The following is a 25,584-nucleotide window of genomic DNA, read 5'->3' on the forward strand; positions in this document are numbered from 1 at the left end:
AATTCGACTTCTTTGTTTTGATTGTATATGTTTATTTGTGTAATAAGATGTTTAATGAAGTCTTTGGCTTTGATAGTGCTGAAAATGAGAGTAAATTATCTGGGGCATTACGAAGCGTTTGCCACCGCTGATGACCGTGATGATGTTGATGTTGTTTTGGCACTTGTCCCGTTTGTGTTTGCGTGTCGCGCCTCTTTGAAAATGTTTTCATTGGCATTGCAAGCAGTAACTCAACATCCCCGATGGAGCGATATTACAAACACTCGTACCCATCAGTTCATCTGATTATGAGGCTGATTTCTCACAAGTGTGTTTACGTATGTTGGCAGTAATTACCGGGAAAAAGACGGCGTCTCCACAGCGACAGGTTTACATTGCAGCTATTGTTGATCAAGTCTCTTGGATGGGCTCACCGTTGCCGTTCTGATCAGCCCACTTCTACACCTCCGCAGCCATGTGAATTATTATCAGGAATTATTAGGAGGAAGGGATAGTATTTGAGAGTGGCAAATGTTTCTCAGGCCATCAGGGACGTGCAGGCTCTAGCATAATTATGAATTGTTTATCTGTAAGGCACAAGTCTGGCTCTCAATAACACGATTTTACATTCGTTATGTATTATGACTCAGAACCTGACTGGGTATTGTAAGTTCTGATTATTCTGGGATTCGGTGCTGTTTGAAATACCGCATCCATGTAAGGCAACATCTAGCAGGTACGAGAGGCTAGTGAAGCTGTGAACGCGCTCGTACTGAAGCATCATCTAATGTCAAGGTTTGTTTATGAGGGTTTGTGTGGGTTTGAGTCTTTTTGAGAGATGAAGTCATTGGAAATTTACTCTGGGCACTCTGATGGGCTGCCCAGATTTCAGGTTTTAATGCTGTGGAAGCCCTAAGCAATTATGCATCATTTTTTCTCTTTCTCTCTTTTTTTGTGTGATTATGATGTAACATAACATGTTCTAATGTAACAAATGTTTGTTGTTGTTATTGTTTCTTGTTCAGGAGCAGTGACTATTATTATTAGTAGTAGTAGTAGTAGTAGTAGTAGTAGTAGTAGTATTTATTTATTTTTTTTAATTTTGGGCAATATTTGCTCCTGATTTTATATTTTAGTTTTTATATTTTTAGGTCAAAAAGATTGATCTCATGTATTAAAATAAAGTCTGACTGTGCATAATTATATAGGTTGTTACTTATAAAAATGTATTTGTAAATATATATTATTTATAAAATTTAAATGGTATAAATTAATTATAAATTAATACAATTATAATAATTCTATATTAGTTATTAATTATTAATATTATTATGAATTTATATAGGATGTTAACTAAATGAAGTGCATTTTGTCTCCACTATTTGAGTTTTGGGGGTATTTCTGTTCATTTTGATGGCATCGACCCTGGTTTGGAGATATACACACGTGGTCAGAATTGTTGGTACCCATGGTAAATATGGGTCATAGAAGGCTGTGAAAATAAACCTGCATTATTAATCCTTTTAATCTACATTGAACTAAAACAATTGAAAATGGTGGAAAATCTCATTATGAAATAAATGTTTTTCTCAAATACAAGTTGGGCACAATTATTGGTACCCCTAGAAATTCTTATGAGTAAAATATCTGTGAGGTATATTCCCATTCATATTTACAATTTTGAGCACTCCAGGGTGATTATGAACTTGAAATTATCCAGCCATGCCTTCCTGTTTCACAGGAATATAAATAGGAGAGAAAACAAAGGCCAAACTCCCTTAATCATCCATCACAATGAGAAAAACAAATAATATATTTCTGATGTGCAGCAAAAGATAATTGAGCTTCACAAATTAGTAAAGTGGCTTTAAGAATAGAGCTAAAGCAGTGAAAATTCCCATTTCCACCATCAGGGCAATAATTAAGAATTTCCAATCGACAGAAAATGTTACAAATCTGCCTGGAAGACGACGTGTGTCTATATCGTCCTAATGCACGGTGAGAAGGAGAGTTTGAGTGGCTAAAGACTCTCCAAGGACCACAGCTGGAGAATTGCAGAAAATAGTTGAGTCTCAGGGTCAGACAAACTTAACTTAAAAAAATATATCAAACAGCATCTACATCACCACATGTTGTTTGGGAGGGTTTCAAGAAAAAAAAATCAAAAGAAAATGCTCTCATCCAAAAACAATCCCCAGCATATTCAGTTGTCAGACACAACTGGAACTTCAAATGGGACTGGCATCTATGGTCAGATGTAACTAAAATAAATTTGGATTTTAGCAGCAGACACTCGAGATGGGTTTGGTGAACACAGGGATAAAAAGTACCCCATGTTTACAATGAAATATACTGCTGTATTTTTGATGTTGTGGGCTTATATTTCTGCTGGAGGTCCTGGACATCTTGTTTAGACACATGGCATCATGGATTCTGTCAAATACCAACAGATAAAAAATCAAAAAGTGACTGACTCTGTTAGAAATCTCGTAATGGGCCATATTTGGATCTTCCAACCATACAATAATCCAAAAACAAACCTTAAAAACAACACTAAAATGGGTCACTGGGCACAAAACCAAGCTTCTGCTATGACCATTCCAGTCCTCTGACCTGAACCCTATAGAAAATGAGTGGAGTGAACTGAAGAGAAGAAGCACCATCATGAAGCTGGAAATCTAAAGGGTCTGGAGTGATTCTGAATGAAGGAATGGTCTCTGATCTCTTGTCAGGTGTTCTCTAACCTCATCAGGTATTATAGGAGAAAACTCAGAGCCGTTATTTTGGCAAATGGAGGTTTCAAAAAGTATTGAATAAAAGGGTGCTGTTAATTTTGTCCAATGTGAAGTAGAGAAAAACATTTATTTCATAATGATATTTCCCCCCATTTTAAATTCTTATTATCCAATGAAAGGTTAGATTTTTGTGATTTAAAAAAAAATAAAAGATCAAAAGGATTAACAATGCAGATTAATTTCCACAGCCTTCTTTGATCATATTTACCATGGGTACCAACAATTCTGATCACGTGTGTGTGTGTGTGTGTGTGTGTGTGTATGTTATGTATATGTATATATATGTGACCCTGGACGACAAAACCAGTCTTAAGTGTACATTTTTCGAAATTGAGATTTATACATCATCTGAAAACTGAATAAATAAGCTTTCCATTGATGTATGGTTTGTTAGGATAGGACAATATTTGGCTGAGATGCAACTACTTGAATATCGGGAATCTGAGGGTGCAAAATCTACATATTGAGAAAAACGCCTTTAAAGTTGTCCAAATGAAGTTCTTAGCAATGCATGATATTACTAATCAAAAATTACGTTTTGATACATTTACGGTAAGAAATTTACAAAATATCTTCATGGAACATGATCTTTATTTAATATCCTAATGATTTTTGGCATAAAAGAAAAATCGATAATTTTGACCCATACAATGTATTATTGGCTATTGCTACAAATATACCCCAGCGACTTAAGACTGGTTTTGTGGTCCAGGGTCACATATATATATATACTACAGTATCATGGGTGAGTGAATTCGTTTTTACTTGGATCAGGTACTCAGTCAAGCTGAAACAGCTCTATGTCTGTCAGTGATACACCACTTTCAAATCCATGTCTGACACTTGAGGAGGAGGCAACTACTTTATCACTGTAGAGGGTTCACAGGTTTTTAATCGGTCCGGTGGGAAACAAAGTTTTGTTTACAGGTTCCCAGACTCTGCTACATTGTGCACTTCTAAGAAAAAAAGATGTTAGTTTGAGTTTCATGCCATTCAGTTTTTAAAACATGTTGTAGAGTTTCTGTGGAACGTATAGTCACAAGTATCAACGTTGTATTTAAAAGTAAAAAAAAAAATAGATTAAGAAATAAATATAGGCATAACCTGTTGAAGAGTATAGATCTACAAGAAATTATAATTTAGGACAATTTTCTAAGAAACGTTTTGAGTTCCTACAGAAATCTTTGTCTTTTGTTTGCAGACTTTGACAAATCTGAGCAATGTTTGAACTATGTTTGAAAACTACAGAATGTGAGATTTCAATATTATTTGTCTGAGGAGAACATTTTGAAAAACTGAGATTATAGCAAAAGTCTCCATTTGCTCTTCATTTGATCTCATTGCTTTCTAGGGGAAACAAGAATTCAAAAAGAGATCTCATTTGTGGATTAGACTTTATGTCGATAGTCTGACTATGGGAGACTAATAGTTGCTTGCCCTCTATTGTATTTCTTGGACAGAATTGTCACTGTAATGATCTTTTAGTTTGTTTTCTGACCTTTTGTGTGGTACAAATGAATCTAACTCCAAAAGGATTTGTGTGTTGTGACTGATCATGTTTTAAACTTCATCGTCTTCTGTGTGTGTCTCTCTCTCCAGTAGGAGAAAGGATAAGCTGCGGATCCCAAGCGGCTGGCTGTGTCATCTCGCTCCTGAGCTCATCCGTCAGCTCTCCCCCGAGACCGCAGAAAACCAGCTTCCTTTCTCCAAACAGTCTGACGTCTTTGCCTTTGGGTGGGTCCCTCTCTGTCCCCCTCTCAGCACCCGTGTTTTCACCCCTCACTGCTTCTCTGCCTTTGTCACTCAGGGGACGAAAAGAATCCATTTTATTTACAGAAATAAGCCTGACTTTTTCTCTCCACAGTTCATGCGCCCTTATAGCATCAGCATTTGGGGATTTTAATCATTTTTGGAAACCTAAAATATAATAACATTTCATCAGGTATAGTATTTAAAACATACTGCATATTGCAACATATGGCCATACATTGGATTAGAATTTTTTTGAAAGAAAGTGAATTTTTCAAGCAAACCTTTAACAAAAATAAGTTTGCTTGGGTTTAAATAATTTTCCGTGCAGAAAATCAGCATATTAGAATGATTTCTGAAGGATTATGTGACACTAAAGACTGGAGCAATGGCTTATGAAAATTCAGCTTTGCCATCAGATGAATAAATTACATTTTAAAATATATTTAAAGCAGAAAGCAGTTATTTCATATTTTAATATGATGTTACAATACTACCATTTTTACTTTATTTTTGATCAAATAAATGCCTTAGTTAAACGGTGTAAAATGGTATTGCACTATTCAAAATGAGGACAAACAGTATTTGGATATTTTCCAGTCAAACATTAATGGGTCATACTGATAGTTCACATGCACTAAAAAACACCAAGTAATTAAGACCCTGAGCAAAAATGTCTTAGTTAATTTAAATAACTGCTTACAGATGCAAATTGGTTTGATATATTATCTAATGCAATTACATGAACAGATTTTAGTTTAAACGTTTAAATCAATCCCTTTAACTGTACACTGGCCGTATGAAAATACAGCTACAGTATGAAATGGAATGAAAGTAAAAAACAAATCATGAAATCACAATAATACAAACTTATAGGATGAGTATTATCACAAAATTGATTCGCTCAGTGCTCAGCCTCCACTAATAAGATTGTATTCACATGAGGCGGCATGCAGAACTGAACCTCCATCTGTACTTATTTCTACCTGACCCGGGCCTTTCCAGAGGCAGTGAGTGTGTGGGCCAAATGAATAAAAGAATGGATGCATGGTTGATGAAATGAAGGAATGCTGCTCTGTTGGGTCCTAACACAATTGCGTCCTCAGCTGTTCTCTCCATATGGAGGCTCTGTCACACTGTCACTCTATGGGAGCCAAATACAGCACCCACGCAAGCTGTCCAGCTGGTCACACTAAAGGGACATTACCTAGAGGTGACCCCAAAGCAGTTCTCCCTATTGTCCCTTCTGCCTCCTCTTTTCACTTCCGTTGTTCTCCGCGAGTGCCGTGTTTTAATGCGGCAGAGAGTACGCTGTTGCTGTGGCATATTTTATGCACGTATTGCTCTCATGTTCTGTTTTATGGACTTTTTATGATCCTATATGTATATACGGTGTGTGAACTTTACAATACGTTATGCTAAAAATTGGGCCAAATTCACTAAATGGCCTTATTCACTAACCAACCACAATTCGTTGTCATTCTTTTCTGTACAAACATGCATCCTTTCAATGTAAATTTGGCTAATTATAGTATGCATTATTCAGCACTATCGACTTTTGCTTTCTGTGGGTGGTAAATGTATTTTTATTAAAAAAGACATGTTTATGTATGCTTTCTAGTGATCATGGCAGCGGTAATTCATCAAATGATGATCAAATGATGGAGAAACCGGGCATATGTCCAGATTCGGTTTAGACGAGTGCATTTTCAGCATTTTTTAGGAGCCGATTCAGGTGTTTGGATCACAGTGAAGTGAAAAAGTCTCAGTAAAGTAGGGCAGATGAGGAAGTCTAGTGCATCTTCTACAAAAAGAACTAAAGGCTGGAATACACTACACTAAACAGATTTGAAAACACTATGAACTTGGCGACTTTGTAAAAAGTTACAGAGAAAAAGTGGGCATTATATACTACACGACTGAAGATCACACTACCAGACTTTCAAGTTGTTCCAAACACAACAAATTCTAACAGAAACACAAAACCTGTTGTTAGGAGGTGCATGACAAATTAAAACATTTTGTGTTCTAAAATCGAATCCAAATTAAGAAACATATGTGATATCATCTAACTGGATGGAATCATATTCTGAAGCAATTTTCTATTAAATCTGTCAATTCAAATCTGCAGCTTGGCTCTGCAGCATTGACTTACCCCAACTGTAAATCGGGGCAAAATTCTTGGGAAAAGTCATGTATTCCAACCTTAAGAAATGGCCTGCAAGATTGGAAATGTGTCTTGCAAACTGCATTTTTTACATGCAGATGAATGACCTACAATTTTAAAATAAAGGTTGAAAAAGGGGTTTTCGCAGTGATGCCATAGAAGAATCATTTTCCCTAAAGAGCCATTCAGCGATAGTTCCTTTCTCTTAGTGTAAAGAAAGTGTAAAAAAATCTAAGGAACCTTTTTCCACTATAAAGAACCTTTTGTGGAATGGAAATGTTCCATGGAGGTTCTTCATGGAATCATTAACACCAAAAAAATTTTTTTTACATTCACAATTATACGGATATATTTAAAAACAACATTTTCGTTTCAAAAAGATCTCTGTCCATACTAGTGTTTTTAAGCATTTCTTTTTTTTTTTTTTTTTTTTTGAAAGGTTGCTCATCCACACTGACCTTTATAACGGCAGGCACAACAATGCTGGTACATCCATAGATATACATGGATACAATATGCGTCACATGACTAAACGGGTCATCATTTTCAAATACCTCTGTTTTAACAGTCCACACTCAACGCAAAAACATCTTTTAACAAAAACTGTCTCATTGTGCACAAAAGGCCAAAACACAGAAAAAAAAGATGCATTTTCAAATGTATCTGAATTAATGTGGACGGAGCCCTAAGAGTGTATCATCGGGTGCAAATGCAATTCTCAAAGTAAATTCTCCCCCTCAGTACTGCAAAAGCCATCTCAATTACATTGATTTTGTTTTTCTCACCAATCTCAGCAAGCTGCACGTTTTACTTTGGTTTTAAATTGCAGAGCTCGGATGATTGGGCTTTTCAGCGGCGCTCTCCATTCAATGATTGTTAATTAGCTCTTAAGTGTGGTTTAGTAAACTTTAACATGAGCATGCTCTTTAGAGCAGAATACTGTGTTTCAGCAGTCAACAGCACCTCAAAGTCATTTATTAATTATCTTGGATGACTTCTAACTAAATCAGAGCGCAAAGTGACGTAGTGTACCAGAAGTGCTTTAAAGCTTTTGAACTGCTGTATTGCGGCCCTTCGGGGAGGCCCGTGGCACTCTACTCATATCCTTGTGCTCGCGCACACACACACACACACATACACACATACATATAGATACACATGCATACTCAAGCTTATGCTTGTGACATAGTTGTGAGTAGTTCGACCTGACTTTTTGTTAAGATCTTAGATTAAGATCTATTTATATAATTTGTGTAATATAATTTTAATAAAGGTGTCATTTGACCCATTTACAAACCTTTTTTATTCAGAGAAAGACATTTCATTATTTTAGGCACATTTTCAAAACTTTATAAGTACAGACTCATAAACTTGTACACAAATACTTGAAAAAGAACTCCTATTGTTCTACAATTTTCAAATTATAATTAGGATTTATAGATTTATTCATTGTATTATATACAAATTTCTGTAGTTTTTTATTTATATAAACATATAAATAATGATTTAATCTATTTAAAACATTTTTGTCAATTTATGAACATTTAATTTGTTTTTGAGAGTTTTTCCTAAATACTCTATGTCAGGGCATTCAAAAATATATTATTAAATTATCAAATATATTAACATTTTAAATATATATATATATATATATATATATATATATAATTAAATAAAGTATACAAAGTAAAATCTTAAAATGTATTTAAACAAAGCATGTTAAAACATTTTTGGGATTTGTAGATTATTCCATTTGATTTAATTTAAATAATTTTAGTAAAGAAATTATTTAGCTACTTAGCTACAAATGTTTTGTTTTTAATAGTTTTTACTGTATTTTTACGTTTATGCTCTATATTTTCAGACAGTTTGCCCTCACAAGTGAATGAAACAACACTCTCATTTATAGATATAAAGTTTCCTTTTTTAAAAGTACTCTGTGTATTTATATTTTATTTTATATAAATATATTTTAAGACATTGTTTAGCCCATTTACAAACCTTTTTTTATTTGCTTTTAAGAGGTTTTTATTATATTAATGGCAACTTTTTAAACATTTGTCCCTCACAAGTACAGAGAAACCAGTACAGGCACCCGCACACTAACATTCATGTGTCATATCTTTCAGCACTATCTGGTACGAGCTCCATGCACGCGAGTGGCCCTTTAAGAATCAGCCAGCTGAAGTCATTATCTGGCAGGTGGGAAGTGGAATGAAGCCCAACCTCACTCAGATCGGCATGGGCAAAGAGATATCCGTGAGTATTCACATACACCTCACATGCTGAAGAACTACAATTATCATTAAGACAATTATCGACTTTTCACACACAAAGCTGTCAAATATTGTGTATGTTTGAGCATGACAGTCCCAAAGGAGGCTGTCCAGTTTATTTTCATTGTAAAGAAAAGACAGACCTGGACATGCTTGACTAAAGCATTAAGCCCCAAGAAGCCGTGGTTTACAGTAAATTTATAAAACCCCCTTAGCTGTTATAAATTCAATGTAAACCACAGCTTCACAGGGCTTATTGCTTTTATAAAACGGTTATACCATATACATAGCAAGGTTTCACAAAATGAAAACAAAGCAAATAAAATGTAAAGATGCTAATAAAAACGTTATCCTTCCGCCAAACAACGTAGTTCCTCAGAAACGGTTGTGTGATGGTTGCCAAACAACACACAGACGCAGAAACAAAGAGGTGTATGTTTATAGAGTAATTTACAACAGCTTTGAACGTGGCTCAACCAATCAGAATCAAGTACTGGAACTATCCGTTTTATAATGGCTTTTAGATCATGTCAAATCAGAACCTAGTACTTAATCAGATTCTGCTTTCCTGTGCAGGACATCCTGCTGTTCTGTTGGGCATATGAACAGGAAGAGCGGCCCAGCTTCTCCAAGCTCGTGGAACTACTGGAGAAACTCCCGAAACGCAACCGTCGCCTGTCTCACCCAGTACACTTCTGGAAATCAGCTGAGTATGTGAAATGAGCTAAGCTAAAGTCAAAAACGCCTGTTTATAAAATAAACTTTAAAGGAAAAAAAAACGCGAAACAATCGTGAGGTAACGTTAAAATGGAGTCAGTCAGCGTGACTGAGAGAGTCGCTACTGGATGGTGCATGTATTCTGCTGTATTTAGCGACGTTTCCTTAACGCAGTGATCATTTAGCATATTTAGAGCACACAGTACTTTCTGGTGTATCGTTTGGTCATGAAAGGGAGATGTTTTCTTCTCTTTTTTTGTTGTTTTTTGTTGCTAAATGTTTGATCTGTTTTGCATATATCAACTGCTTGTGATTATTTCTCATTATCTTTCTTGAATGAGTCCACTTTCAGTGAATGTTGTTTTCTTTCGTTGAACCTCTGCAATGCATTTTTATAAACAATTGAAACTAGTGTTATTCGAGTTTTTGTCTGTATTGTTTTTATTCTTTTTGAATTTAGTCATTGGATGAATGTATTTATTTTTTTTCGATTTTGAGAAATGTACCCTTTGGAGTTGTTTTACACTTGTTTGTTTTCTCTCATTCACGCTGTATCAGTGTTTCTCAGAATTCCATCCTGTCGTTTGAATTTTCCGATCACAAAGCTTTACCGTAACGCAGGGAGGCGCGTATTCCGAGAATGTGAAGACTTTTTCTCCCTTCCTGTCGCACTGTAGATAAGGTAGCGCGTACATCCATCACTCATTTACTCGCGCCGTCAACATCGCCTATATCGTTCGTGCGACGGTGCCGTAATCGAGCGTGCCGTCGCGACTCGAGGCACGTACGGTATGTATATTATCGACACTTGAATTGTATCATGCCTAACTGTGACAAAAACAGAATTACCTGGGGGTAAACTGCTATTCCTGAGCCTACAAAGAAAAAAGGATGGATATAACGGACTGTATCTATCTGTCTATCTATCTATCACACTTACGAACCTTTTCTTATCAGTGCATACTTACGAATGTTTTAGCATAATTTAAAGCTTTGCGTTGTTTGTACTAGGCTACACATTGTTATATTGTAGAGATTATACAGTACCATGAGTAATAGTGCACTATTCACCACGACGGCATTTGTATATTATTCTAAATCACATCTCATTAATATGACTGTTGCATGTTGCAAGTTCTGGAGTGTCCATGTTGTAACACGGAACGGTGATCATGTCAAAACGAGTGTGAAGGTTGGTGTCGCTAGCTAGGTATGGCTTAAACCGAAACGCTATCCCGCTTTCTCCACCATGCACTCTGGGTACAGACAATCTGCTCACTTGTAAAGCCATGGTTTTTTGGGTCATAAACAGTGCCAGTGCTCACAAACTTGTTGCTGCTGTTATTTTTGAAGTGCTCAAGTATATTTTAGGATCACAAAAATACAGATGTTGTTAAGTGGGCGTTTATATTTGTACGGTCGACCGTTTTTACATGCATGAGAACATTTTTAGGGGATTTGTCCCCTCGAGTTCAGAACCAGACATAGTAGTTTTACAAGCTGTGACTAAATACAATGACGGCGTTTGTGAGAAACGAAGAAAGTAATACAAAATGATATTTAAAGTCTGTATCGGGCCTAGTAAGGCACAATTTTAAACCTATAAGAAAAGAACTGTGCTATAACATTTATATATTTTTTGAAACGGGGCTACGAGGACATGTCGGGACAGTGTTTTTACGCTGGGAATGATGGGAAATCGTGAGAAGATGGGGTCTTGTTAACAACCATTATTAGCAGCTTCCATATCAGGCCTCTTTAACAGGCTGTAGATTTTGCTTAATAATCTGTTGCTGTAATTAATATTCCAATCACTCAATCCGACCTCATTGTCATCTATTATATTTCTGCTCCATTATGAATGTATGAATTGTTCTGTGTATGTGTGTGTGTGTGTGTGTGTGTGCGTTGTTGTTAACGTTGTTTTCCTTTTCTTTTTTCTTCCTATCCATCCATGCATTTCCTTGGTGGTCGTTGATTATTTATCAACACTTCTCCATTGCTCTGGTTTACGTTTCTTTTCTGATATTGTGTGCGCGTCTTCGCCGATTTCTTTGATGGCCTCCATGATTGAGTTTTTGTATTATGTATTTGTTGTAAGTATATATAAAGCTTGTATTTACTGATGCCTTATGGTCCATGGCTTAGCGACTGGTACACATCACAAGCTCTTTCTTTGCACTCATCCTTTATGAAAATATATGAAAATAAAAAGGTGTTGATTTTGGACTTTTGTTTTTTGTTCGTCATTTCTTTTTACTCCTTGTCATGATTCATGTTTTATGTTGATAAAATAAAATAAAAAATCTATATTACATAATATAAAAGCTTTAAACCTGAAAAGTGGTTACTGTAAGTAAAGAATGATTTGATAATAATTATTTTAACGAGTTGGATCAGGAACAGAACCAAGTTTAAAATCTTTAAAATAAGGTCACAATTTTGTATAACCACGAAAAAAGTGACTAAACTGCATTATAAATAGTTGATAAACTTGATAAATTTACAAAATGTCTGTATTAAACATTTTGCAAATTAGCTCTATATATCTAATTTATTCTAAGAATTTATAACTGTGGTTTATACAGATTGGAGATAAACATGGTTTAACAAGTTAAAAGGATAATTCACCCAGAAATTAAAATTCTTTCATCATTTACTCGCCCTCATGTTGTTCCAAATCTGTATGAGTTTCTTTCTTCTGTTGAGCACAAACAAAGATATTTTCAAGAATGTGGGTAACTGAAGAGTTGACGGTAGCCATTGACTTCCAAAAAAAAAATACTATGGAGGTCAGTGGCTACCATTAACTAGCTGTTTGTGTTCAGCAGAAGAAAGAAATTCATACAGGTTTGAAACGACACGAGGGTGAGTAAATGATGACATTATCATTTTTGGGTAAACCGTCCTTTTAAAACCTTTGATCTATCACTTTTTGGTTCAACAGAACGCCCAAGACACTGCAAAGGCTCAACATCCCATGGTAACAATTTTGTGTATTTAAAGAGACAGTTCACACAAAAACGAAAAGTCTGTAATTTTACTCTCATATCGTTCAAAAACAATATACAGTAAGATTCTTTGTAAACAAAAGATGAGTTCTGAATAATATACTGGTCTTTTTTTCTTCATGCACCTTTTCTGTTCCACAGAAAACATGTGTTTGGAATGATATGAGATAAAATTTTCATTTTGGGGTGAACTATCGCTTTAAGGATCTGAGCAGCACCTGACTACAAATGTCAAACATCATATCTTCATTGGCTAGTCTTTCTAATGAGAGCGTGATCTGCTGCTTGTGCTCCCAATTTCTCCCTCAGCTGATGAGTTTAATTAGGTCAAATCACTGTTAAAATAAAGTGATCCTGAAACGCACCTCAAATATATGGGGGTTAATGACATGGGGCTTAATGACATATTTTAAATATATAAAATATAATTAATATTAAATTGTGTAAGTAGTATGTTTCAATTTTATAACAATAAATATTTTATACATATATAATGCCTCATCTAAGTACAATTAGTTAGACAATTAGTATGTCAGTATGTCAATGCAAAACAGATGATCTAACAGTGATTATAACCTAAATTGGCTTTTTTAAAAACCTTGCTTTCACTCATCACATAGTAATCACATAATAAAAACTGGCCTGAAGAAATATGCAGAGAACAAACTGACCTGAAACCTCCATCAAGAAGCACCCCTGAGATCCTCCAATTACAAGCAGATAAACTAATTGAATTCCCTGGATCAGAGTCAGATGAGGGTTAGTGGTTAAGAAAGACCCATGGAGAACTATAATAAAAGACCATAAATTTCTAAACCACACAAGATTATTAGCAGGGGATCCCTAATTGAATCAGGAGCAGTGAGCAAAGAAAGCTCGTGGTAAAGGAAGTGAAATTGGATGTTGTAATTATCTTGTCAGTGCACACACTAGATATGCATGCTGTATATATTTCATATTAATTTTACAGTATATCTGTTCCAAAACCAAGTCAGCTGACTACAGAGGGAGTATTTTAAGACATCATAAACATGTGCAAAGGCTTTTCAGAAAGGTAGGCATCTTGACTATGCTGCTTCATGTCTTGCAAACCCAGAATGCAGTGTGACAAGCTCGGTAAAATAAATAAATAAAGAGAAATATAAATACATTTCAATAAATACTGAATATATTGAAATACAATAGTGTAATTTAAATTTGTTGCACAATATTTATGAGTATTCTGTATTTCTATGCTTATTAGACAATTTTATTATATATATATATATATATATATATATACTGTATGTGTATATATATATATATATATATATATACACACACACACAGTGCATTCAGAAAGTATTCAGACCCCCTTCACTTTTTTCAATTTTGTTGCAGCCTGATACACCCTGAATACACACCAACAGAATTTTAGAAATGTCTGTAAATTTATTGAAAAGAAAATGAAAACACACTTGGAATTTGCAAAACAGCACCTAAAGGAGCCTCAGACTCTGAGAAACAATATTCTCTGGTCTGATTAACCTCAATTCCAAGCATCACAGTAGGCACTGCTCATCACCTGCAGAGTACCATCACAAAAGTAAAGTGTGCTGCTAGCAGCCTCACGTTGTGGGGCTGTTTTTCAGCGGCAGGGACTGGGAGACTGGTCAGGGGTAAAGGAAAGCTGAATGGAGCAAAGTACAGAGATATCCTCAAAGAAAATCTGTTCCACAGCACTCAGGACCTCAGGCTGGGCCGAAGGTTCACCTTCCAACATGAAAATGACCCTAAGCATGCAGCCAAGGCAACACAGGATTGGCTTAGGGACAACTCTGTGAATGTCCTAGAGTGGCCCAGCCAGAGCCCTGACTTGAACCCTATCGAACATCTCTGGAGAGACTCGAGGCTGTAATTGCTGCCAAAGGTGCTTCAACTAAGTACTGAGTAAAGGGTCTGAATACTTACAGTCACTGCCAAAAATATCGGCACCCTTGGTAAATATGATCAAAGAAGGCTGTGAAAATTAATCTGCATTGTTAATCCTTTTGATCTTTTATTTACAAATTTCACAAAAATATAACCATTTGAAGTTCCAGTCGTGTCTGATAACTGAATATGCTGGAGTTTGTTTTTGGATGAGCTAGGAGAATCTTTCTTGAAACCCTCCCAAACAACATGTGGTGATGTAGGTGCTGTTTGACAATTTTTATTTAAAGGTTTTCTGACCCCGAGATTCAACTATTTTCTGCAATTCTCCAGCTGTGGTCCTTGGAGAGTCTTTAGCCACTCAAACTCTCCTCCTCACCGTGCATTAGGGCGATATAGACACACGTCCATTTTATGTTGATTGGAAATTCTTAATTATTGCCCTGATGGTGGAAATGGGAATTTTCACTGCTCTAGCTCTTTTCTTAAAGCCACTTCACTAATTTGTGAAGCTCAATTATCTTTTGCTGCACATCAGAAATATATTCTTTGTTTTTTCTCATTGTGATGGATGATTAAGGGAATTTGGGCTTTGTTTTCCCTCCTATTTATATTTCTGTGAAACAGGAAGGCATGGCTGGATAATTTCATGTTCATAATCACCCTGGAGTGCCCAAAATTGTGAATATGAATGGGAATATACTTCAGAGATATTTTACTCATAAGAATTTCTAGGGGTGCCAATAATTGTGTCCAACGTGTATTTGAGAAAAACATTTATTTCATAATGATATTTGCCCCCATTTTAAATTCTTATTATCCAATGAAAGGTTAATTTTTTGTGAATTTTTTTTAAATAAAAGATCAAAAGGATTAACAATGCAGATTAATTTTCACAGCCTTCTTTGATCATATTTACCAAGGGTGCCGATATTTTTGGCCATGACTGTATGTAAATGTGATATTTCTGTTTTTTCCTTTTAATAAATTTTCAGACATTTCTAAAAATTTGTTTTCACTTTATCATTATAAGGTACAGAGTGTAGATTAATAATAATAAAAAAATGAATTTAAACAATTGTAGTATCAGGCTGCAACATAAAATTGAAAAAGTGAAGGGGGTCTGAATACTTTCTGAATGCACTATATATATATATATATATATATATGTAGAATTTTATAATATTTTTAGATTAAAAATACTGGGTTATTTTATTTGTGTATTTTAACTAAAATAATTAATAGCAGTTAAATTATGTGTAAGTATTATGTTTAATACTTTATTTAATAATATATTATAAATACACATTATCTAATTACAGGTTAATTATGAAATAAATTACATATTAAATAATTATACAACTATATTTTTATGCTCAGAGAATTGTTTGTATACTGCATTCTTAAAAAAAAAAAAAAAGTTCTTTATTGGCACCTATAGGATTCCATTAGGAATCTTTAATATTCATGCAACCTTATCATTGCATATAAGGTTCTTTACATCTAAATATTTTTCCGACATTGGATATTTTTTTACCGTTTAATGCAATAAAAAAAAAAATTTAAAACCTTTTGGAACCTTAATTTTTAAGAGTGTATTGAGTGTGTTTTCTGAGTGTTTTACATGAGAAATACAAATTTATTTTATGATTGGTTTGACATAGATTGTTCCATTTCATTTATGATGCTGCCTTAGAAATTAACTGCCTATGTAGGCAGCAGACAGCAAGGCAGCTCACTGAGTTTTGGAACAGAGCTTATATTTAGAGGCACAGAACTAAAATCTAAGAGAGATAATTTTGTGTTTTTGTCCAGTGTCCGATGTGTTAAAATTGACCTTCTGTTGAAACGTTTTGAACCTTCCATTGTCAACTTTTCTCTTTTTCAACATATAATTTCTCTCACTCATAATGAGTCTGTCGTTCTGAATGAACTGGGATGCACAAACCAGGCCTGGAGGTAAATGAAATATCCAAACCTTATTGCTACTACACTCACATTTGTGAAGGTTTGATCTGGATTTACGGCCTCAAGCTCAGTTTGCACTGAAAATGAGCATTTTCGCTCCAATCTAAAGGGTGTCCAGTCACAGGTACTGTATCAATATATGCCTTTTCTACGTGGGAGGATTTTCGGACCAATTTCATGCTTCAGATGTCTAGTTTAAAAGTCATATGCGCAGAAGAGTTGAGGTTTTTCTTTACCTCGCTGAAGACACCCACACACTTCACTGAGCTTGTGCTGATTAGTCACGAACTTGGGCCAAAAAAGGAGAGAGCTGTGAGAGAATGAGAAAAGGTTAGATTCAAAGATGAGCGATAAAAGAGTGGTAATATTGAATCGCACAGCAGGCTGGAGATCCACTAGCAATGACACCGAATTTGCTGACGTGGACTTTTAATGTCTTGTCTTGCTCATTGTTTTAATGTGCGTATTTTAGGGTCTAAGGGCCAAAACATACTCCACACAAGTGCGCAAATGAAGACCTAAATCCTGTAGCCAAAGCATTGCAAGTGCACAGTCCAGAAGAGTTTGCATTTTGGGTGGAAAATAACTTTAATTATTATCATTCAGATAGCTATAGCTATACATTGACAGGTTGACACATTTTTAACTCGATCAGCAAGATTTTCCACAGAAGTCAACAAAACAAAACAACCAACTAAAATGTTCTAAGAACATTTTTCTAATGTTCCCATTAAGCTGTGAAAATTTATTTCTAAATGTTCTCAGAATTTTTTATTTTTTTTTTAATTACTTGAACATTAATAGCACATTAAATGTTATCATTGTGAAAACATTAGAACATTATTTTTTGAATATTCTCTGAATGTTTTGAAATAAGCAGTCACAAGTTACGTTTTAAGAACATTAATAAAGATCAGATAACTGTCAATGGATGTTTGAATGGACATAACTTGAAAGAATCTTGCCAGAACCTTAGCCAAAATTCTGAGAATATTCCCCTTTAGCTGGGTTTACGCTAAATGCCCTTTCACATGACTAGTGTTTGGGTTTTGATGCATTTCCCCACATAATCAGAATGCATGCCTCGTTTTTCCTCTGAATTGAGATCCCAGTCTCATGAAAATGCGTATAAATAGTACGCCAAATAAAAACGAAAACTCGTGGAATTGATGCGCAAAGATGGACTTTGGTGTATATATGGTACGAACGTATTTGGCGTGCATATGATACGAAATTGCTTGGCGTGCATGTGATACGCAGTTTTCGCGTACATATGATATGCATCTACCCCACAACCCTAATCCTACCCATCATGTAGCATATACACGCCAAAGCCCTTTTTTTTTTGCGTATCAATAGGCTACCACGAGTTTTCATTTTTATTTGACGTACTATTTATACGCACTTTCATCTTCAAATGCCCTGATACAATGCTTAACCTTAGCACTTCGCTTCTTAGAGTTTAATGCATGCAGAAATGCTGATGTAAGTCACGTCATGTGACAAGACCTTAATTTCTATTATAACGTCCCCTTGAGGCATTCTCTTGCTGAGAATGCATTCGTCCAGTGTTGTCCAATGTTTAAATGCAATGACATGTGAAACATGTAGCTTGAAGCATTTGCTTTCCCTACTTGTGTAGAGTATACTTTGGTCTTAAGTATGTAAATCCTCATTCAACCAATTAATTTAATATCCTTCCAACTTTCCAGAATAGAAAAAAAACAAAAAAAAAAACAATTTGCTAAAATTATGAATGTGATTACTACTGAAAACCCCACCTGAGAGTAAAGTTCACTTACTCTCCTGAGATCCTCACAGCTCAGATAAGGAGATCCTTACAGCTGAGAGTGGGCTGATGGATACTGATAGTATAAATAACAAAAACAGAAAAGAATAACACAAGTTTGTTTCTAGCTTTGTTCCAAATCTAGTGAGCTGCCTTGTTGTCTACTGCATATAGAAAGCTCTCTTACTGAAATTTAATAGTGGCTCAGTATATTTTAGTATCACTGATATATTATTATAGTTTGTTAATATTTTGAATTAGATTTTATTTGTATAATTTCAGTTTAGTTTAATGTTTTAGTAATGTTTTGTTGTGTTTCTATCATTTTTATTTTTTAATATGCCTATACAGTTTTTATTACATTTTTTTTTCTGTTTTAATTCATGTAGTTCTAGTTATTTTATTACTTCAATATAAACAAAATGAAAATGAGACATCCCAGATGACAAATTTAATTTAAATAAACATTTTATGGACATACTCTAAACTACAACTCTAAAATCTTAAAATGTCACATTGTCTTGTTGTGATTATAACATTTTTAAACAGCTACAATATCATTTCTTACAACATTCTATTGACTTTATTTTAAGCCAAAATATAATATTATTTGAATGTTTATTTCTAATATTCTAAGAATGTTAAAATGTCCAGTTTTCTTATTTTAATTAACTTAAAGTTTACTAAATTAGAATTTAACATTCCACAAACTTAAAAATTCAAAAGTTTTTTAATATTCAAATGATGTTTGCTCTCAACATTGAGAACGTTCATCAAGTAAAAATAATATCATAAAGACTTTCAAAGAATGTTGCAAAGAATGTTTATTTTTTAATTTTAGTTAGTGTTTGTTTTATTAAAAAATAACAATGTTTCTATGCTTTTAGTTTTAGTTAATGATGCAAACAGTGATTTAGCTCCCTCAGCTCACAAACAGCTGATTCCATTTGTTTATGTTAGCATGTTGCTAAGCTAACGACACAGCTCTAGTATGAAATAGTCTTAGAATTGGAACTTCAGAAGGCATGATGTTGCTGTCTATGTTTGTGTCATATGCACACCTGTGACGCCCAAAAATGCCATCTAGGCAGCTCACTAAGTTTTGGATGTAATGTGTTTGTGTGTATGTTATTAATGTGACCCATCAGAAGCGGAAGACACAAACATAATTCCTCATGCTGGTTTAACTTTATCCGTTTTCCTTTTCATAGGCTGTGACAGCGATGGGTTCCTGTTCTTCAGAAGACCTTTCTATCTCTCGTTGTCTCATCGGGACTGCATTCTCACACCCAATCAAGCCCTGGACCGAGGTCTTACCTCATCAGTCACGTGACAGGAAATCGATGGACTGAGTTCAGTATAGAGAGCCCTTGCTTCGTTAGTCTATGCAGAATACGGCCGGTACCTTCGATTTTGATTTCAGCTTTAAAAAGAGGCTGCATCTTCGTAATCTGTGTTCACAAAGTCAATATCTATCCTCCATTCCAAACATGTCTAGCATCAACGTCACAGCCATTCTAGAGACACATTAAAGGTGAAGTGTGTTATTTTTTATATTAAAATACTTTAATATACAAGTTTAATGACCAAAGACAAGCTATTTGTAGCATGATTTCCCTGTGTAGCTTTCCAAATATTTGCTCTGTTTGTTTGGTTGATCTGAAACAGCGACATTAATTCAACCAATGGAGTAATTTTGCGGATGAGGCACCTGTTTATCCGAACAACTGAATGTAACGGTGACTTTTTCAGCAGCCATGACTCTGGAGGTCTTTTATTCATTTCCTCCATAGAGATTTCAAATCATTTTTCAAACAGGGCCTTGAACCAAATCAACCAGCTCTGAGATGAATCACATTATAATATTTGATTCAAATGAAAGCTATTAGAAAATAAGAAAAGAGGTAAAATACTGTGCACTTGATTATTTCATGAAGAACAAAAGTATGATGCATTGCAAATGCATAATAGAGCCAGAAATTAATGAAAAATGACAGTAAAGATATTTATGTTACAAAAAATATCAATTTCAAATAAACGGTGCAGAAAATATTAAGAATAAATGTTTCTTGAGCAGCAAATCAGCATATTAGAATGATTTCTGAAGGATGATGCGACACAACAGGAATAAATTACGTTAAAATATAGTAAAACAGAAAACATTTATTTTATATTAAAATAATATTTCACAATAGCACTATTTTACTGTATTTCAATTTTAAATGCATACTTGGTGAGCATAAGCATTACCAACCCCAAGGTTTTGAACAGTAGTGTATGTAAAGTAGATTAAACTAACAGAACATATGTGTTTAGAGTATGTATAATATTTGTTCACAACAGTACAACATTGGTCAATCAAACCAACCTTAAAAGCAGTTATAAAAAATCTAACATTCTCACCAGCTGGAAAGAATTTACTTCTGAAGGAAAGGATTTTTTGAGAAACCCGTTATTCATGCAATTTCACACTTCCCCTTTAATATCTGCTTCATTTAATTTTTTTCTGTGCTATGTGTGCATATGCATATTTCTTCATCCTTTTACATAAGCTAAAACACACAAAGATACAGTCATACTCACCCAATCAATGCTCTGTCTCTGCCGTCTGATGAGTCAGTGTCTGCGCAGGAGCTGTTCAGGTATGCAGCCGCACGAGCCCTCATTTAATTACATTACTCTTTGCACTCAGGACAGTAAAATGATCTCACTGACATTTTCTGCCCATTGGACAGACATCACTGTTTTCAGAGAAATCTGCTAGTTGAACTTTAACTTTCAGCATAATAAATGATTGTATTAGTCATACAGGAGAGGTAAGAGGGGGGCAGACAGGTGGGATGTGCTTAATTGTGTGTAAGTGTGTCACTTTATGAGTAATGTGTATGCTTTTTTTCTGGGTAAAACATATAACTTTTATTACTAAGCCATCAACAGGCATTTTTACCATCACAATTACTGTTACTCATACTTAATATGTTTGGAATCCCACATAGTTTATGCATTATCAGTGCAAATGTTCTATTTTATTTCCCGGTGGATGATAAAACAGGTGGAAAAATACCGTAGACTTACAATGATGGAAAAAGTCAGAGAACTGAGCATAGCCACTATGTTAAGCGGTGCAATGTGATACGGACACGGCTGTGCAAGAGACGGAGCAGAAGTTTACCTGGGCCTTTGGTTATGCTTATTTTTCCATGTTCCGCTCCGTCTCTCGTGCACAGATTTCAAAGTAAACAATGGTTGTGTCCAGTGTAGATATGGTGTTAGCAATGGCCTTGCAATCATCCATAACACCTTAGCAACTGCATAACGATGAGCTAAAAAAACCCCAAAAAAAACACTCAAAACATCTTTTTAACAACATAGCAACAGCCTAGCAATCACTACAACACTCTACACTGTAAAAAAAAAATATATATATTCTTTGCAAATAGGGCACAATGTACTGTATTTATGTGAATGAATATTCTGTATTGATTTTAGAATTTTGCACCTAATTGCATGGTATTTTAGGGTTAACGGAAATGTCCATAAAATTCATGGATAATGCCCTGGCAGAAAATAACCAGTAGATTTTTTTAGTTTTCACCTTCAAACACCACTCATGCATTTGTAAAATGCATGTTATATCAAAAGGCAAAAAACGATGGAAGAACCAGAGTCAAAGCTAGAGAACGGAATATCTTAGAAACTAAGCAACAGCCTTGCAGCTATCCATAACTCCATAGCAACTGCATAGCAACCATCAACAAATCAAGTCAGATTAGCAAACTTTTGCGCCCGAAAATGGTCCATTTTCCATTGTCAATAGTGTAGCAATTTAAGAAACATGGCTTATACAGAAGTAATTTTCAAATCAAGCTGCTTTCTGATGAATGTGAGCAAAATCTGCATGGGGAACTTTTTCAGCCTTACACAAAACTCTCAGTTGCACAGATTCCTACTGAACTGAATTGAATTGGCCATGAAATTTCACAGAGCATTGGTAAATGTAACCACACTTTGACTCTGACTTTTTCATGCATTCTTAAAATGCATGCCATATAATGCTCAGTAGCACAGATCAGTGGTTCATGTACATTCACATATACATATTTTATATGATTTTATTTGGGGTAAAACTTATGATAACTTTTATTTAAAAAGTCATCAGCAAACATTATTAGTGGTGTTTTCTAAGCCAAGCATCACTGTTACTGTACTTAATATTATGGATCCTACATTGTTTAAGCATTATTTTCTACGCTATCAAACTTATGTTTTTCATCTGGTGCACATTTCAAACTATCTGAATGCACATTAACTAATGATCTGATAAGCAATATGCAAAGTAATAATGTTCTTAATGTATGAAGTTTTAAGCTTTGTTTTCTGACAGCGTGAGTGTAATCATTAGCATTCGTAGAGCAGGAAGATGGGTTGATTGAGCTGTGTTGCATTAAATGAAAGCCCGTCGCCAACAATAACCTGAACCCGCTGCACAGTAAACATGCCTCTCAGAAGCATCTGATTAAAATGCGAAGCACTTAATTACTTATGACGGGACGTGTTTACCATCACGTTATGGCATAAAAGAAGCCCCCCCCATACATAACAGCTGATTTCATAATTCCACAAGTCGTTAACCAACGCAGAATTGTTAATTTTTCAACGCTCCCTGCTTTGAGGCACATTTTCATGTAATTTTCAACGTAGGCGAGTGATTTGCTGCTTTGATAATTACCAAATAATTCACATTCCGGATAATTAGACCAAACAACCCTGTGAGCAAGAGAATTCATTAACAATCTTCACCTCTGATGCTTCGTTTGAAAGGCTTATCACACATTCCATCTCTCTCATGGCACTCATTTGTAAGACGCTTCGGATATCATCATACTCTGATTAGCTTTCTGAACGTTTCCTAGAATCTGCAGAGGGAGAAATCTTTGTTTTTCTTTAATCAGTTCATTACAGTTATTTACATTTCATTTCTTGTGACCCGTTCTGTTGAATGTGATTTAAGTAATGAATTAAACCAAACTTTACTGAAGATTTCCCATCAATAAGTGTTCTGAAATATGCCCTTATGGCCTCCCTGTGTACACAGTGCCAGTCTGCCCAAGAGTTTGCGAATTATCATCAGTAAATACTTGCCATTCACAAGAAGATTCATACTGTGACCCTTTATGGCTGTATTTGCTAGAAAGTCCAGCGGCAGACAGAAAAAGTTGCTTGAATGTATCCCAGAATCCCTTATGCTGCAAAAAAAAAAAAAAAAAAAAGGATGAAAGGAATCAATTCATATAAATCAACATCATTGCAAAGAGTTTCACCATCAACTATTGCGCACAATGTATTTAAAGGAATAGTTCACCAAGAAATAAATTTTGCTGAAAATTTACTCACCCTCATGCCATCCAAGATGTAGATGATTTTGTTTCTTCAAACTCATATTTGGAGAAATGCAGCATTACACCACCAATGGATCCTCAGCAGTGAAAGGGTGCCGTCAGAATGAGAGTCCAAACAGCTGATAAAAACATCACAATGATCCATAAGTAATCCACACCACTCCAGTCCAACGGTTAACATATTGTGAAGGAAAAAGTGGCTTTTTTTAAAGAAACAAATCCATCATTTCCACGAATCCATCAATCCGCATTTCAACTTAAAACTGTTAATGAGTCCTCTATCCATAATATTGGTTTATCCAGTAAAAACAAAGTCAAACAGTAAAACACTTTTAAACAAATATGTTGGTGGATTATGACTTTGAGGACAACAGGGGATGGACTTTTTCACTAGAAGCATTATTATGGATTATGAACTTGTATTTTGGCTATTTAAAGTAAAAACACTTTAAATGATGGATTTCTTTCTTACAAACATACAGCTTTTTGTTTCACCAGACATTAGTTGATGGATTGGAGGCATGATTATTTGTGGATTATTATGATGTTTTTATCAGCTGTTTGGACTCTCATTCTGACGGCACCCATTGACTGCAGAGGATCCATTGGTGAACAAGTGATGTAATGCTACATTTCTCCAGATCTGTTCCCATTAAGAAACAAACTCATCTACATCTTGGATGGCCTGCGGGTGAATACATTTTCAGCAAGTTTTCATTTTTTGGTGAACTATTCCTTAAAAACAAACTGTAAATTTAGAAATCTTGTAGTCTGGCCAAGAATCGCCCACTTAAACAGGAATAGAGCGTTTGACCGACCTACCAGAAGTTGCATAGGCCAACCAATCAGATTTGAGGTGGGCAGATCATGTTGTCTGTGACCATGCCAGAAATGTTTATTAAATTCTATTTTAGATATTTCTCATTAATATGCATTTAAATGGATTACTGATGTAAGTATATATATAAGTATCATTGAACTATGAAATACTTGCTTTAAGCTTGTAGCACATACTGTAAATACACAAGTGCAGTAATATTTATTTCATAATTACAATATACGTAATGAACCTAAAATGAAGTCATAAAAAAAAACAACCTTACATTACACGTACAAAATGTTTCACGACTCATCAGTAAATGCACTTCAAATGTTCACAGAAGCCTTTCTTTTTTTTGATCTGCTGTCTTATTTTTGTTTCATGTTTGTCATTCATAATGCTTAATAGCCATTCTTAATGATTCATGATCTCAAAATCAAACTGTGCTCCAAACTCACATTTCACCTCCTCGTGGAGTTTCCTTTCACAAAACATTGTGAATGAAAATCACATATTGTGCAAAAAATGAAGACAAATGGCTGTGTACATTTTGTACAGTGATATTTCTATAGTTTTTCTACTCTTGTAAACAAATGGTATTTATAACAGCAGATATCATGAATGTCAGCTCTGGAGCACTGCAGGCCTTGTTACCAAATATGTGTTTTTTGTTGTGCCGCTTTTGGTCAGGTTCTACTTTTGCCCTCAGAAATAAAGACTTATTTATCAAAACCAGCGATGAATAATGTTTTTGCATGAGTTCAACACACAGATATGAGAGAAAGAGGGTATCCTTGAAAAAGCAAACATTCAACCAACTATATGTCACATTGGTGGTAGATAATGAAAGGGTTTTGCAAACTTTGCATGGTCTGAGGTGAAGTTAGCCACCGTTTTTTTGTTCAGGCACTGCAAATGACATCCTGTCAGGAATACATTTTTGAGCAAAAGAGAGACGAGAAAAAAGGAAAGTGGTGCAGGTTAACCGTTGTGGCTCAATAAA

General features: G+C 34.9%; 1 protein-coding gene and 1 long non-coding RNA gene across 2 annotated transcripts in view; both read left to right on the plus strand.

Annotated features, from left to right (window-relative positions):
- Positions 1-11,900, plus strand: part of ksr2 (kinase suppressor of ras 2) — a 108,346-nt gene extending 96,446 nt beyond the window's left edge. Inside the window, exons 19-21 of the mRNA XM_058775850.1 lie at positions 4,374-4,508; positions 8,820-8,949; positions 9,543-11,900. Coding sequence (XP_058631833.1) covers positions 4,374-4,508; positions 8,820-8,949; positions 9,543-9,689 — 412 coding nt within the window. The 3' untranslated portion in view covers positions 9,690-11,900. The remainder of the gene's footprint in view (positions 1-4,373; positions 4,509-8,819; positions 8,950-9,542) is intronic.
- A 4,164-nt stretch (positions 11,901-16,064) lies between these two features.
- Positions 16,065-21,766, plus strand: LOC131540698 (uncharacterized). Its single transcript, XR_009271337.1, has 2 exons — positions 16,065-16,564; positions 19,574-21,766. It is a non-coding gene; the product is annotated as an uncharacterized LOC131540698 (long non-coding RNA).
- Positions 21,767-25,584: the final 3,818 nt, after the last annotated feature.

The sequence above is a fragment of the Onychostoma macrolepis genome, chromosome 05 (assembly GCF_012432095.1).
Source record: "Onychostoma macrolepis isolate SWU-2019 chromosome 05, ASM1243209v1, whole genome shotgun sequence".
Classification (NCBI taxonomy): domain Eukaryota; kingdom Metazoa; phylum Chordata; class Actinopteri; order Cypriniformes; family Cyprinidae; genus Onychostoma; species Onychostoma macrolepis.